This window comes from Pleurodeles waltl, chromosome 4_2, assembly GCF_031143425.1.
Source record: "Pleurodeles waltl isolate 20211129_DDA chromosome 4_2, aPleWal1.hap1.20221129, whole genome shotgun sequence".
NCBI classification, from domain to species: domain Eukaryota; kingdom Metazoa; phylum Chordata; class Amphibia; order Caudata; family Salamandridae; genus Pleurodeles; species Pleurodeles waltl.
This window is the reverse complement of record NC_090443.1, coordinates 446,074,035-446,089,287: the sequence shown is the minus strand read 5'-3', so window position 1 is coordinate 446,089,287 and position 15,253 is coordinate 446,074,035. Positions and strand designations below refer to the sequence as shown.

Below are 15,253 nucleotides of genomic sequence, written 5' to 3'. Positions count from 1 at the left end.
AAGGTAAGTTCAGGAAAGTCATTTCTTTTTTTTTTTGTGGCATAGGGGGGCCTGATTTGTGCCCCCCTACATGCCACTATGCCCAATGACCATGTCCAGGGGACATAAGGGGGCATGACTCCTGTCTTTGCTAAGACAGGAGTCATTTCAATGGGGGTTGGGAGTTAAAAAAAATGGCGCAAATCGGGTTGAGGCGAAAATTTTGCCTCAACCTGACTTGCCCCATTTTTTGGCGCCCAAGCTCCATATTCCCCTACGCCGGCGCTGCCTGGTGTACGTCATTTTTTTTCACGCACACCAGGCAGCTCCGCCGGCTAACGTCATTGAATAAATACGGCGCCCGCATGGCGCTTCAGAATGGCGTTAGATTTTTTGACGCACAACTGCGTTGGCGCAGTTCCCTTCAGTGCTAGGAATTGCTATGGCAATGTGTGCTTTTTGGGATTTAAAAATATTTTTGCTTTTAGCCAGATCTCTTGGCTTTGTCAATGCTTGCTTTATTAGAGTTAGTATAATAGTTCTGTGGGATACCAGCCTCTAAAAGGAAAGAATTTACCAAGCATGACATTAAAACCTTCAAGTTATATGTTACGCTTACCCAATGAAGATAGGAAAGCATCTAATTTAGCCTCCATTGGTAATAAATTAGCAACAATTGATTTGATGTCATTGGACAGCAAAGGGATGAAACTTTTAAATTCTGACTTGCATTTACTTTGAATAATAACATCAACATTTTTTAAACAAAATCTCAGTTACTATTCTGCCTCTCAAGTCTGCAATTTTGTGGTGGAAAAACAAGCCCAGAGGTTTGCAAAAATATTTCTGAAGAAAGTCTTACAGCACTAGCAGGAAAGCTTGTTAGCCAGCAATACATTTAAATGCTATTATCAGTAAACGTCTAATACATAAGATGAGGGCAGCACAAATGGATTTGTAAAGGTGTATTGAGAATGATGAATCAGATTTAACTGTGACCCTACATTATATAGAATAGGTGTGTATTTTTGTTGAGTAGACTTGTAATATAAATGGACATTTCATTTAGAAAGTTGCAAAAGACCAATCATCAATTTTGCTCCAGCTACCATTAACACATTTTAAGATTCTTTACTAAAAGAGAGAGGTCCAGTACTGCAACAAACTTCCCAAGCAGGAGTTTTTTGTAAGTTTTACTTTTATGTCTTCATAAAATGTATTTGTATGGTTTTAATTCACCATAAAAATAAAGATTTTCGAATTAGAATTTGGCATAATGTAAGGCAATGGGGGCAGTGGATGATAGGAAGTCAATCACTAAGTTGTTAAAAGAGTAAAGCATGAGGTGTAGTGGAGAAGCTTCCAGCATCACAAAGTTATGAGATAATCAGGACTTCTATGCTCAAAGTGAGTGGTGATGATGGGAAATGAAAAGACACTTTACTGGTCAACGAGAATACTGAAGAGTCCAAGGTGTAACTGGCAAGGAAATTAGTGTAACGAGAAAAAGATGGTGGCCCTTAACTGCTTCCTGCAAAACGCTCACTGCCAGATGAGGATGACATTACACACCAGAATTTGGATCAGACAAGATACAGGAGAAGTTATGAGATGCCAGAAATACCTTGGGAGATCAGTGTTGTCATTGTCGTGGAAACGTTGACCATAGCTACAGTAAATGTGGTGATGAAGTCTGACCACTGTATAAAGGCAGTTTTTGTGGAGTGATGTTACCACTACCTTGATTGCAGTGGTTCAAATATGTTTTGTATGCTATTTGCATTTTTATAGCACCTACTACCCCTGATGAGGCATTGAATCACTTTATACTGAATAATACACCAATCTGAAACTTGGGGTAATCCATTCTTTATTGGTTATTTTTGGTTATTGGAATTAGTCATGTGCCACCAGAAACAATTCTTTGCATTTACTCATTCCTTTGTGGTAGATTAAATTAATAGGGTCCAGGTGAAAAACGATTGATGAGATGCATAGATAGGTTGGTGGAGATTAATTTTTGTAGGTTGCAGGGATAGGGCTTTAAGGAAGGGGACCTTGTTACCTACGAAATGAAGTGTGACCTATTTGCATATATACGATAGTGGCAATCAAGGGAGACAACCATGCACCCGAGAAGGTTACGGTCAGAAAGAAGAGTCATGGAGAGGAAGAAAGGTAAGGACAGGGTCACTCTGAAGGCAGAAAGGAGAGGAATCAATTAAGCGTTGTAAATAAAAGTCAATTTTCAAGTAAGGCTAAAGGAATATCATAGGGGGAGGCTTTCTGAGACAGCATGCAATCAGAGAATGTAAAGCTGTAGTAAGAACCAATATTAACATGTATGTGAGAAGTCCTTAACCTTTTGAATTATTTGGACTCCTGCTCTGTAATTACTGGAACCCAGGAACCCCCACTGACTCATTACCGGAATAACAGGAACTCACACTAAGGGCCTGATTACGACTTTGGTGGTCCGACTGTCGGACAGCCAAAGCCCCGGAGATGAGGCTGTTATCAAGCCAGCGGCCTCCCAACCGTCCCCCCTCCTGTCGTATTACAATGTTTCCACTGGCCTGACTTGTAGAAACATTGTATTACTACATTTCTGCCGGTCAGCCTGGTGAAACCAGTGCGATGGCATTGGCCTTGGCTCCCTTAGGGAACTGAGGTCAATGCCGTAGCACACAAGCACCCTAGGAATGTGTGCCCATTCCGAGGGTACTGGCAGGGGAGCCGCTGCACTGCCCAGGACATGGTCGTGGGCAGTGCAGGGGCCCCCTGTGGCCGCCAACACTGGCTTCTGCCAGACTTTTCTTGGCGGTGCCACCGCCATGGAAAAGCTGGCAGAAAGTGGAGTTGTGATCTGCAGGGCGGTGCTGAACTCGCACTGCCATGGCTGACCACAACTCTGACTGCCGCCAACCCGTCAAGACCCCTGATCCCGTTGGAGGTGGCGGTCTACTGGTGGTGCAACCACCAGGATCATAATCTGGCAGTCGGACCGTCAGGAGTGAGGCCGTCCGACCGCCAATACAAGTTTGGCGGTCCTCGGACTGCCAAATTCGTAATCGTGCTCTAAGTCATTACAGGAAGCTCAGAACTCCAGTCTAAGCTGTCTTTACAATTTAAACCTCAAAACAATACATAAAATAAAGAAACAAGTATACATCAAAAAGATTCACAAATGATTAAATATTTGATTAAATGCACAACAAACAAATATAGAAAAAGCAAACTTTTAGTTTTATCACGATGTTTAAGTTTTTCTAATTTGTTTTTTAATTTTAAAAGACAAAGCAATATACTAGACTCTTGTATTACACTTTGGGGGTCATTACAAGGTTAGTGGTCGGAAACATCCCCATTACAACTTTCCCACTGGGCTGACAGGAAGGGACCTAGATTTCCACCCGTCGGCCCAGTGGGAAAGGTGCAGTAGCATTGTTCCCAGCTCATAATTGAGCCAGCGGCAGAGCTGGTGCATGCAGGGTGCACCAGCACCCTTGAAATGTGCACTTTCTGCACAGCAGACAGTGTGCATTTCAAGGGTGCTGTGCAGGGGGAACCCCTGCACTGCCCGTGCCATGGGTCCCCCTGTGTCCCCTTGCACTTGTTCTCCACCAGCCTTTTTATGGCGGTCAGAACGGAGAACAAGATTGTAATGATCAGGATGGTGCTGACTTCAGCGTTGCCCTGGCTGATCACAACCAAGACTGCCATCATCCCGTCATGATCAGAGATCCTGGTGCAGATGTCGGCCACTGGCGGCTGGACCGCCAGTGTCGTAATGTGGCAGTCAGACCGCCACAGCCGCTGCAGTCCGACCGCCACTACGAGTCTGGCAGTCTTTTTGTCAGTGCATCAATTGAGGACACTCATCATCCATACTATATTCTGTTTGTTGTCCTTGGCTGCTCCCACAAATCCAGCTAATGATACCAACTTAATCTTTAGCCTCCAAATTCAAATTCCTTCACACGTACAGAACAGTTTAAAATGTTCTATTTTATGTTTGGCTGTTATATATATATTATATATATATATATATATATATATATATATATATATATATATATATATATATATATAAACACTTCGTTTGGCGCTTCTCTCTCTGCACCTAATCGCCGATGGTGCTTGGACTTAGACGCACGCCACCTCGTCTTGTACTTCAAATACACTTCCTTAAATAAACATTAAGGCTCCAGCACTCCACGAAGGTTAGAAAGGTTTATTATAACCGAGCAGGAACGCGTTTCGGCGTGACCGCCTTCTTCAACCTGCGGGCCGCCATTTTGGCCCCCTTTAAATATCCTTAGTAGTAACATTGATTTAAAGCAGTACACTCCCTTTGAAAATTAAATAACCACTACATTATACTCCATTTGAGAAAAAATTTGTGAATTATATGAAAAAATATATAAACCTAGTGCCCCAATATGCTAATAAACATGACAAAATGAACAAGTACACACATAAAGATATCAAAGAAACAATAATGAAACTTTACACATCTTAGTAAATATTAATGAATGAAATAAGATATTTGTCTCTGGGAAACTGCTGTGTGTATTCATCTGAAGAAAATATGTATGAGAAATCCACCAGGTCCAATCACATTGATATTAATATTCAGTAGGGCATTGTTTGTAGGGACAATTATTAAAATGAAAAAGATTCCCATATACTCATTCACCATCTCAAAAAATAGTTAACACGTTATAATAAACTTATTCATATCATTAATGAAAAGTAATCCATAATTTAACAATGCTAACCTAAATGTATGTATAACTCTTCACTCGAGTTAAGCCCCACTGGTTCTCTTGAATCGAATGCCAATATATATCTAGACTCTAATCTCCTCAGCTGTTTTTCCCTATCTCCTCCACGGATATCCTTCCTGATTCCATCTATTACACTATATTTAACTTCTTCCATGCGACCTCCATGAAATTCATGGATGTGTCGGGCAACCGGGTAAGACCCATCTCTATTAACTATGGCCCTTAAATGTTGTAAAATTCTTTTGTGCACTTGGAGTTTGGTGCTACCTACATATAGCTTGGGGCAACTACATTTTAAAATATAAACTACATAGTCACTTTTGCAGTCGTATCTGCCTTTGATGGTATGTGTAGTTCTGTCGGTTAATTGAATAGTTTTGATGTTTTCCCCATTTTTACATGCCTTACACTTGGTGCATTTGAAAAATCCATCTGGTGCCTTTAACCAACTCTTAATCGATGGTTTCTCTTGTCTCACATCATTTTTGACCAACAAATCTTTCATTGATTTTCCCTTTCTATAAGTTATGGTGGGCCTATTGCTTATTAGTGTGCCTATAACTGGATCACTTTTGAGCATATGCCAATGTTGTTGCAGTAACTTTCTTACGGAGTCATGTGCAGTATTAAATGTAGTAATAAATCTCACGATCCCCGTATCATTGTGTTTTTTGTCATTCTTGATGTCCAGCACATTAGTTTTATTATTTGTCGTAAATAGTAACTGTTCCCTCATTCGGGATTTTACTCTTCTAACAGTGTTCTCTAAAACCTCATTGGCATAGCCTCTCTGTTTCAATCTTTCTATCATTTCACTCTCTACATTAGCATAATTTTGTTCTGTACTACAAATCCTTTTTGCTCTTAACAACTCTCCATAAGGAATATTATGTTTCAATGGCTGTGGATGATAACTTTTGGCATGTAATATACTGTTTCCAGCTGTGCTCTTCCTGTGTAGTGTTGTCTCAATTCTATCGTCCATTACGATCACTGATATATCTAAAAACTCAATCTTTTGCGAATCAATCTTGCCTGTGAATCTCAAATTGCAAGTGTTGTCATTGATTTCTTTGATAAATTCATGGGCAGTGGTTAAGTCTCCCTTCCAAATTATAAAGATATCATCAATGTACCTGAGCCACATAATAATATTGTCACTCCATTTGTCTAGGGGAGAATTATTTAAAATCTGTTCTTCCCACCACCCCATGAAAAGATTGGCATAACTAGGAGCAAAGCAGGTTCCCATCGCTGTACCGCATACCTGCTCGAATATCTCATTATTAAAATAAAACATGTTATGTTGTAAACACCATGTGATCATTTCTAGTAGCATTTTGCTGTGCTGATAAAAGTTGATAGATCGCTTTTTTAGAAAATAGTCAACTGCCTGGATTCCCAAATGATGCGGAATACTTGTGTATAACGCCGTTACATCTAGCGTCATCAGAAGGAAATCTTTCTCCCAGCTAATATCAAAAATCATTCTTAAAAAATCACTGCTGTCCCGTAGGTAAGATGATAGGTTTCTAACCAAAGGTTGTAAATATGCATCTAAATACTGGGATACAAATTCAAACAAACTCCCTTTGATAGATACAATGGGCCTCCCAGGTGGTTTACATGCGTTTTTGTGGATCTTGGGTATTAAATAGAACACAGGTAATTTAGGAAATTCTACTTTGAGAAACTTATATTCTTGTTCACTTAAAAGACCTCTATCTCTCCATTGTAACAATTCTAAATCAAAACTTGTTTTAACATTTGCCACATATTCCAAGTCAATTCTTTTGTAACATCCAGGATCATTTAACTGTGTGTAAGCCTCCTCCATGTATTGTTGTTTAGGCCATATTACAACATTTCCTCCTTTGTCAGAGCCTCGCACCACAATTTCAGGATTGTTAGACAATTTTTTCAGTGTATTGTGGTACCTACTGGTCTGTGTGTTTGCTTTCTTGGCTGTCTGAGCCCTCAGGATCTTAAGACCTTTAGTTAAAGTGTCAGAAAATTGATCAATTATATCTCCACTGTATGCGGGAATAGTTCTAGACTTGGGCTTCAGCCCTGATGACCCTTCTCGATCCAGACATATGCCCTCTGATTCCAGTCTGGTAATTACTTGTTCTTCACTAAATTCTTCCATGGAACCCTCTTCCAGTTCCCAAAGATCCTTGATTAACATCACATCTTCAATGAGTAAGTTCTGACTGATGTGACTCTCAATTGAGGACCCTGATTGTTCAATGTTCACTCCCTGTGGTAATATCATTTTGTTCTTGTTTGAATGAATTTTAAATAATTTTAATTTTCTTATGAATAAAAACAAGTCTATGCGAGTTTGTACGTAATCAAAGTCATGGGGCTGGCAGTAAGAAAGGCCTAATCGCAAATTTTCTTTATCTTCTTCGTCTAATTCGACATTCAACAAATTCACCACAGTCTTATCATCTCCTAGTATCGCTTGTTGCTTCGAGTCATCTTTCCTCCTTCGTCGGTTGAGATTTCTCTTACCCCCTCGTCTCTTCTGCCTCTGCCTCTTCCTCTTGGTCTGATTCCTCCCCTCCAGGGTCTGTGATTTGTTCTTCGGTCTCTCCTTAAAAAATCAAATTCATCTTGCAATGAAGTATGTGACTTGACCCGTGTCGATTCTTCAAAATCTGTATCAGAACTCTCGCTAGTTCCCACATTAGAAATTTTCCTTTCCGTGTCAAAATCTTTCTTACTTGATTCTTTGCCTTTTAGTTGTCTCCAATAATCAAATTTCTTGGCAAATGTATATATTTGACCTGTTTCATAATCAAAAGTGTCCCTGTTAAATTTACGTGATTTTTTGAAATTATTTCTTCCTCAATTTTACTTAATCGCTCCTCCATAGCTTTGTGCAATGATTCAACCAACTTTTTATCAGCAAAAGTCTCAATTAATTTGGTAATATCGTCAATTTTCTCTAAGATTTTCTCTCTTTCTATATGGGCATATTTGATCAGTATCTTCATCATCCCTGCAGAGCTGGATGCATTATGTTCTGCCCATTCTTTTAACAATTCAGGCTTCGTGGAGTGCTGGAGCCTTAATGTTTATTTAAGGAAGTGTATTTGATATATATATATATATATACACATATACATATACACACACACTGAGTAGGAGTCACTGACCCCCAGGGGTCCACAGGTTACGAGAGAAAGGAAACATTCCGTAAAACATGCAAGCCTTTAGCGTGTAAAACCTTTTGGGGGGTAACGAAAGGGTAAACTGGTTGAACATAAGGTATTTGGAAGAAAGGAAATTAGAAAACAGGATACATTAGGGGGACAGCCAATTTTCCTAGGCAGTGGAATTACCACTGCTTCTTTTAAGCATTTTGGGTAAAAAGGCTAACAGGGGGTTATGGCCAAAGAGTTTGGAGAGAATCGAAAGTATAAAGACTCAGTGGCATATTTATACTCCATTTGCACCAAATTTGCGTCATTTTTTTAATGCAAAATTGACGCAAATCTAACTCCATGTCTAACGTAAAAATATTGGAGTCTGCATCATTTTTTAGATGTGCAAACCTACCTTGTGTCAATGAGACGCAAGGTAAGCCTTTCCGTCTAAAAAATGGTGTTAACCCCATAGCCCCATATTTATCTACCCATGCTAACATGACGCACGGGTAGGAGGATGGGCTAAATAATGGTGCAAAGCTTGCTTTGCACCATTATTTAACGCCTCGTCAGACCAGGTGTTAGGGGACCTGTAGACCCATTTCCATGGTTAAACACCATGGAATGGGACCACTGGTGGCCTCCTCCATCCCAGGTAAGTATAGGTAAATATTTCTTTTTTTAATTGGAGTGCCATTGGGGGTCCACCTTGGGGCCCCCCTGCAAGGCACAGGGTGCAGTGGCCATGGCCAGGGGACACTGCTTATCTGTGCTGGACACTGGGGTGGTGGGCATGACTCCTGTCTTTTGTAAGACAGGAGTCATGTGGTATGGATGGTTTTGCGTCAGAAAATCACACTAGGTTGGTTAGAGGCATTTTTTTCGCCTTTAACCAGCCTAAGTAATTTCTTGGTGCAAAACCCCCTTCTCCCATACTGCCACCCCCACCTGGCTAATGTCATTTTTTTTTTTTTTACACTAGCCCACCCTTTGCGCCGGCTTGCACCATTCCATAAATATGGCGCACAGCTTGCGCTCACAAATGGCGCAAGCCAATGCTAAACTTTTTGATGCAAAACTGCGTTAGTGCAGTTTTGCATCAAAAAGTATAAATATGCCCCTTGATTTTTGAGGAAAAGCATTATTGAACTTTGCTGTCTGTACTGTTTTGGTGGAGAAGAAAGGAGGGGTCGTGATCTAATGCAATAATGGAACCCTAAATCAGCTGGAGATCAGCCCTGGAATCTTCAATGCAGCTGGCCAAATGGGCATCTGCCTGTCGAGATGGATGGAGTAGGAGGGGGGTACAGAAGAAAGCAGTAAGACGGGCGGGGGCAGTGAGTAGCGTAGCAAGAGAAATCGGAATGAGGAACATAAATTAGAGGCAAAGGGCCTGATTTAGAGTTTGGCGGACAAGTTGCTCCATCACAAATGAGACGGACATTCCGTCCACTGTATTATGATGTCCACAGGACATAATGGAATTGTAATGAGGCAGGCGGGATATCCATCACGTTTGTGACTGAGTAACCTCGTCCGCCAAACTCTAAATCGGGTCCAAAGTCACTTGCCAAAAGACTGGTTTGGTTTGGGTTGGTGTGGTGCAAGGGGTGAGAGGAGAGAGTTTAGTGTGGAAGGAAAAATAGATAGATAGATAGATAGATAGATAGATAGATAGATAGATAGATAGATAGATAGATAGATAGCAATTGTTTAAGGGAGAGAATGCAACTGGAGCCTGAAGGGTAAAGAATTAGGTGGGAGGGCTGTACAAGAAAATAATATTATTGGAATGTAGGGCCAATTAGATGAAATCTGACTTCGAGGCACTGCAGTAGACAAAAGATGGAAGAGCGGGAAGAAGTGGATATTGGGCAGTGAGAGCTGGATAAAGAAAATGAAGGCGGGTAAGACAAGAAAGGGTGGGGGAGGGAGGGTGAAGAGGGCGCTAGCAAAGAGCATACGGCCTGTAGATAGGGGCGGAGCACAGAGTTTGAGGGGGGCACCAGAAGCCGTAGAGAAGGGCCCGGGATGAAGCAAGTTAGTTTGAGGGGGTTCTGTCAGAGAGACTGGTGTGGAAGAGTGAGCTTGAGGGTCGTTGCAGAGACCCTGTTAATAGAGGGCTGGAACTCACCGCGCTGCTCATGCCGAATTTCTGTTCAGTCCCTTGTTGTGAGTCTCTCAGTATCCCGTTGCTAGGGAAGTGTCTGTGTTTGTAGCTAGTACAGAGTGCGCTGAAGTAGGCCTCCTGTAGGTGGCACTACAGCCTCATCCATCACCCACTGACTGTGAACGACGATAAACAAAGAGAAATGAGGCCACTTTATGGGTGTGCGAGATTTCACATACAAGTCGGTGCATTTTGGCAGTTGTAGAGTTTCTTTTTTATCATAGTCGAACCCGTTGTTCTGTGGCACCCATTAGCAATACATTGCAGAAGAATAATTTTATTTGCAAAGTACTTTCACAAAACTGTTTTGCCTGGACCATTTTTAATATAACTATAATCACTCAATCCAAGTGATACTCATTTTAGCAAGCCAGGATAATGCTGGAATTGGAAAATATTTATTCAGGGGGTTCAAGCAAGATAGTAGCCAGAAAATTTAAATGATAATAATTCTGAACCAAAGCTGTTATGGCACCAAGCAAGTGAAGGAAGTCATTGCGACCCTCCCCAAAGAGCTTGCTTGTTTCTTCCATCCAAGCATCTATCCATTCATCCTTCCACCCACCAGCATATGTCCACCATTTCATCTACACATTCTGTTATCTATTGTCTTTCATCCAGCATTCAGTCTGTCACGATTTCGTCCATCCATCCGCTCATCCAAATTCAAATCTATCCATCAAACATATCCATCCATTCACCTTTTACTCAGTCATCCCTTTTCATCCATACATCCTTCCATCGTTCAATCATGCATCCATCCTTTTGCTCATCCATCCACCCTTTCGCTCCAACCATCCATCCACCCTGTTGCCTCAACCATCCATCCACCCTTTCACTCCAGGTATCCTCCTTTTTACTCATCCATCCACTCTTTACCCATTCATCTACTCCTCCAGCCACCCATTTACCCTTTCACCCTTCCATCTGTCCTTTCACTCACTCACTCATCCATCCACCCTTTCACTCATCTGTCCTTCCATTCACCCTTTCCCTCATCCATCCACCTACCCTTTCACCCATCCATCCATCTACTCTCCCTTTCATCCATCCATTCACCCTTTCACTCATCCATTCATCCAGCCTTTTAGTCCATCTATCTGCTCACCAGTCCATCCTTTCACCCTTCCACTCATCCGTCCGTCCAGCCTTTCATCCAGCCATCATCTACCCTCCCTTTTACTCAGCCATCCACCTTTTCATTCACTCATCCATTCATCCTTTCATCCATCCATCCACCTTTTCACTCATAAATCCACCTTTTCACTCACTCATCCATCCAATAATCCTTCTTCCCTTTCACTCATCCATCCTTACATCCATACTTTCACTCATTCATCCATGTAGCTGTCCATCCACCCTTTCACTCACCCATCCATCCACCAATTCACACATCCATTCATCCACTCACTCATCCTCCTATCATTTTAGGTTTATTATGAGCCTTTGCTGAGTTGCAGACAGAAGAGGTCCATCAAGAACCCCACCCCTGCTGTAGCTGCTGAAGTGAGGGTAGGGGCGGTTTAACATAGCCCCTGGGTTTAAGGCATGGCAGGAGAAATTAGCAAAAAGGACAAAAGTGCAAGGAAATCTATTCTAATTTACTTAATTGGTCACAAAAAGGCTGGTGCCAAAATACCTTACAGCTGCTGCAGAGATCTTTGTATGCCCGGCAATTTTCAAGGGATTATAATAATGGTAAAGTAACGTTGTTGGTTAATGCAATTGTGGAAGAGTTCTGTGTTTTGGCCCATCACAGATTTGACTCATAAAGGACCCGGAAGGACCTGCCGGCCTGTTCCGGAAGCACTCATCTGTCATCAGAAAGAAGGGTGAAGCGACTAGGGTGACCACCTGGCATTGAGGCAAATTCGGGACAGGACTATAAACAATTCAGCACAAAGGGTCAAAATTCAGTACAAAAATTCAAGACAAAGGGTCAAAATTAGGACAGAAATTCAAGAACAAACGTCAGATTTACAGACACACGCAAGAGAAACCATGCCTCACTATGTTGTCAGGTTATTTATTTACTCTTTTTTAACATAGCACTATTTATTCACTGTGGTCTTTTTGTGATTGCCTCCTGGTATGCTACATTCAGGTGTCACATTACGTCCTTGTTCAGTAGTAAATGAATGCCCTTCAGTACTGCGGAAAGGCCATCACCCCTACCCAAAGCTACCCAATCTTTCTTGAAGAGAAAGTAACAGCAACATTTTTATTATGTTTCTGAACATTTTAAAACCCCTGGCAAACAGTTTGGGAAACCTTAAGGTAATTAACCCTATGCTAGTTTAAACAAATTGAACAAAAACATCTGGCTTAACCCAACCGCCCATGGACTTTCACCCTAAAAAAAAAATTAAAGAGGCAGGGCAGATGGTGTGGGTGACAGTCTCACACCTAATTTCAGGATGTGAGGTACCCACAACTTGTCTGTAATCTCACAGCACTAGAGTGTATGTCTGGGACTCTACGTTTATCTCAGAAATGGGAGCCAGGGCTACCAATCAAAGATAATAAAAGAGGAGGAGGAAATTGAGATCAAATGGGCGATCCACAGCTAGTGATTCAAGGGATTGTTGCTAATAACTGGATAAATAAGGAAGAGAACAAGGTCGGACAATTCCTAAAATCAGACAAGGTGGGTCCACCAGGACTAACAGAAGGTATTGGGTACCTGGGGAGTTGTCTCTGCACACAGGAGAGAAACAGAAGAGGCACTGTCAAGTGGTTGCACAAGCAACCCCCATCTACCTTGGCAAACTCTTCTGGTGCAATGGTACGCTGTTCGTGCTTGGGAAGGGTGAGCAGGGGCCAGACCCCTTGCAAGGTTGTGCAAGGCAATTACCCACTTTGTCCATGTCTTTAAATGGTTTTGAAATTGAGCAAAAGCCAAACTAGTGACCTGGGTTATCTCTAAGTGTCAAGTACACATAGAATCTTCAAAATATTTGGGATGTAAATTGCACATACAAATGTAAGAATTTTAAAATGTAATTAGTATTTCTTTAACATATGGCACTGTTTTCCCCTTTATATATAATTAGATTTCAGATTGAACTGGTAACCAGTTAGCTTTTGATACCTAGTGATTAATATCTACTATTCTCCCACTGATTTGCAGGATGGAAATCTCGGCAGAGCTTCACGGTCCCTCCAAGCCTAGTTTGCTTTTTGGTCTTCTCTTCTGCTTTCTGTAGTGGGCCACGTGCCACTAGTGAAGATGGTGTGCTACCCCAATGACAGTATTGTTTTGCAAACCTTCCCCTGCTCGTCCTTCATTCCTTTTTCATACATGCCACACATCTGATTTGGTCGCTGCGGTGCCGTCGAGTAGCTCTTTCCACTCTAAAGCTACCAGTGACTGCGGGTGGATCAGGTCTTCTTGACTTAGAATGCTATTATTCAGCTGCACAGGTCAAATGGGTGGCTCGCTGGCTTTCTGCCCACCTCCCTGCATGAGATGAGGGTTTACCAGTAAAGACTTTTAAGGAAGGCTTAATGCACTGCTCATTGTTTCCTACTGACCATTCTACAGATCACCATCCGGGGTTATCATGCACAGCTTTCTCGCCTTGCTAGAACCTGTAAACTCACTGACATGAAGAAACCCTATGCTCCTGCACTACCTTTGCTAAGCCTTCCCACTCGCACAGGACGGCTGTGCTCAGGGGAACTCCATCAGTAGCATGCTGCAGGTATCCTAAAATTGTGGGATTTGTTTCTGGACAGTGAGCTACTAAATTTCCTAACCCTTGAGGCAGACTACCATCTTCACCCCGATCAACTCCTTGCTTACAACCACCTTAAATAATCGAAACCACTGCACCCTAAACATGTGCACTGTAGCCCACTGCACTGTACCCTGCACCACTGGGCACTTCGCCACTGCTCCTATGCCACTCTACTACACTCCACACCACCATGCCACTAACTTTTAGCCATGCTGAACAGCAGCCACTCTGGTGTATAACATGGCTAAAACACATTGGCAAAGCCAATGACTCTTGTGTAGACAAGACCTATTGGCTTTGCCAATGTTTTTTAGTACTATGAGGTACCGAGGTCCCTGAATGAACTGTGAATATGTAAATCCTTATTTTAAACATGCATTCAACAACTCGTCAAGGTTAGTAAGCGCTATATAATTACGTCATAATATAGGCTGCTACAAAATGCGCAAATACATTTCGATTAAATAAAAAAAGAGCTTCTCAAATACAGATTTGAATAATATACAATTGATACCTAGTACTAACATTTTTTTATAACACTCCATTAAAACCACACACTCCACAGCTCACCTTGGAACACCATTACAATACCTCTCTAAAAGAAAATATCTTTGCCATCAGAAAGCTTCAAGTGACTCCTTTGGTTAAAGTAAATGCAAGTTTTTTTGCAAGTTGCCGACTTCTGCATTTCTTTAGGGAAGGAGACACCCTGGCAAGAAGGTCTGTTTCTTATCTGCCTGCCCCTCCCTCCCTCAGAGCACATGAGCCTCCCTGCCTTTAAATCCAGCTGGGGAAACTAATCTGCCTGTAATTTCGCCCTGCTGTCTGTTGTCCTTTTGGTGAAAGGCTAAAATTATGGACAAATGCCGTCCGTTAAGCCTTTCATCACGACAACAGATGGAAGGGCGATTTGTCCGTAATTGTAGCCTTTCACCAAAAGGTCAACGGATGGCAGGGTGAAATTATGGGCAGTCCGTGAAATTTACAGCCAGGTGGTCACCCTAGAAGCAACACAGTTATTTTTCGCTGTTACTCCCCTGCCTCTGTGGCGACATGCTCAGCACAACTGTTACCAATGTTGGGTAGGTGCCGTTCATCTGTGCACCACGCTAGATGGCAGGCCAAAGAAGCTCTGCCAGCTGCCACCGCTTCATCGCTCCACCATCAGGGGGTGCAGCAGGGAGCTGTCCATTCAGCAGGAGCCTTGAGGGAGCCACTGCCCGTGAACCACAGCTCGAGTACCGTTTGGCACAACTGCCACTGTATTTCTGGATCGCTGCTGCTGCCACCCACTGCAGCCAACGTCCACCTTGACTGGTGCACTAGAGAGCCCAGCTGAAAAATGGCCACCTTTGTGTGAGGCTCTATAGGCCGGCGCTTTCATCCGTCAACAAGCCACCCATAGTCCAGGGATCGGAA

General features: G+C 42.2%; 1 protein-coding gene across 2 annotated transcripts in view; it reads right to left on the bottom strand.

The window, feature by feature from the left end:
* Nucleotides 1-10,110, bottom strand: part of LOC138292886 (uncharacterized) — a 52,413-nt gene extending 42,303 nt beyond the window's left edge. For both annotated transcript variants that reach the window (XM_069231738.1, XM_069231739.1), the window contains exon 1: nt 10,059-10,110. In XM_069231738.1, the coding sequence (XP_069087839.1) occupies nt 10,059-10,070 (12 nt within the window). In that variant the 5' untranslated portion in view covers nt 10,071-10,110. The remainder of the gene's footprint in view (nt 1-10,058) is intronic.
* Nucleotides 10,111-15,253: the final 5,143 nt, after the last annotated feature.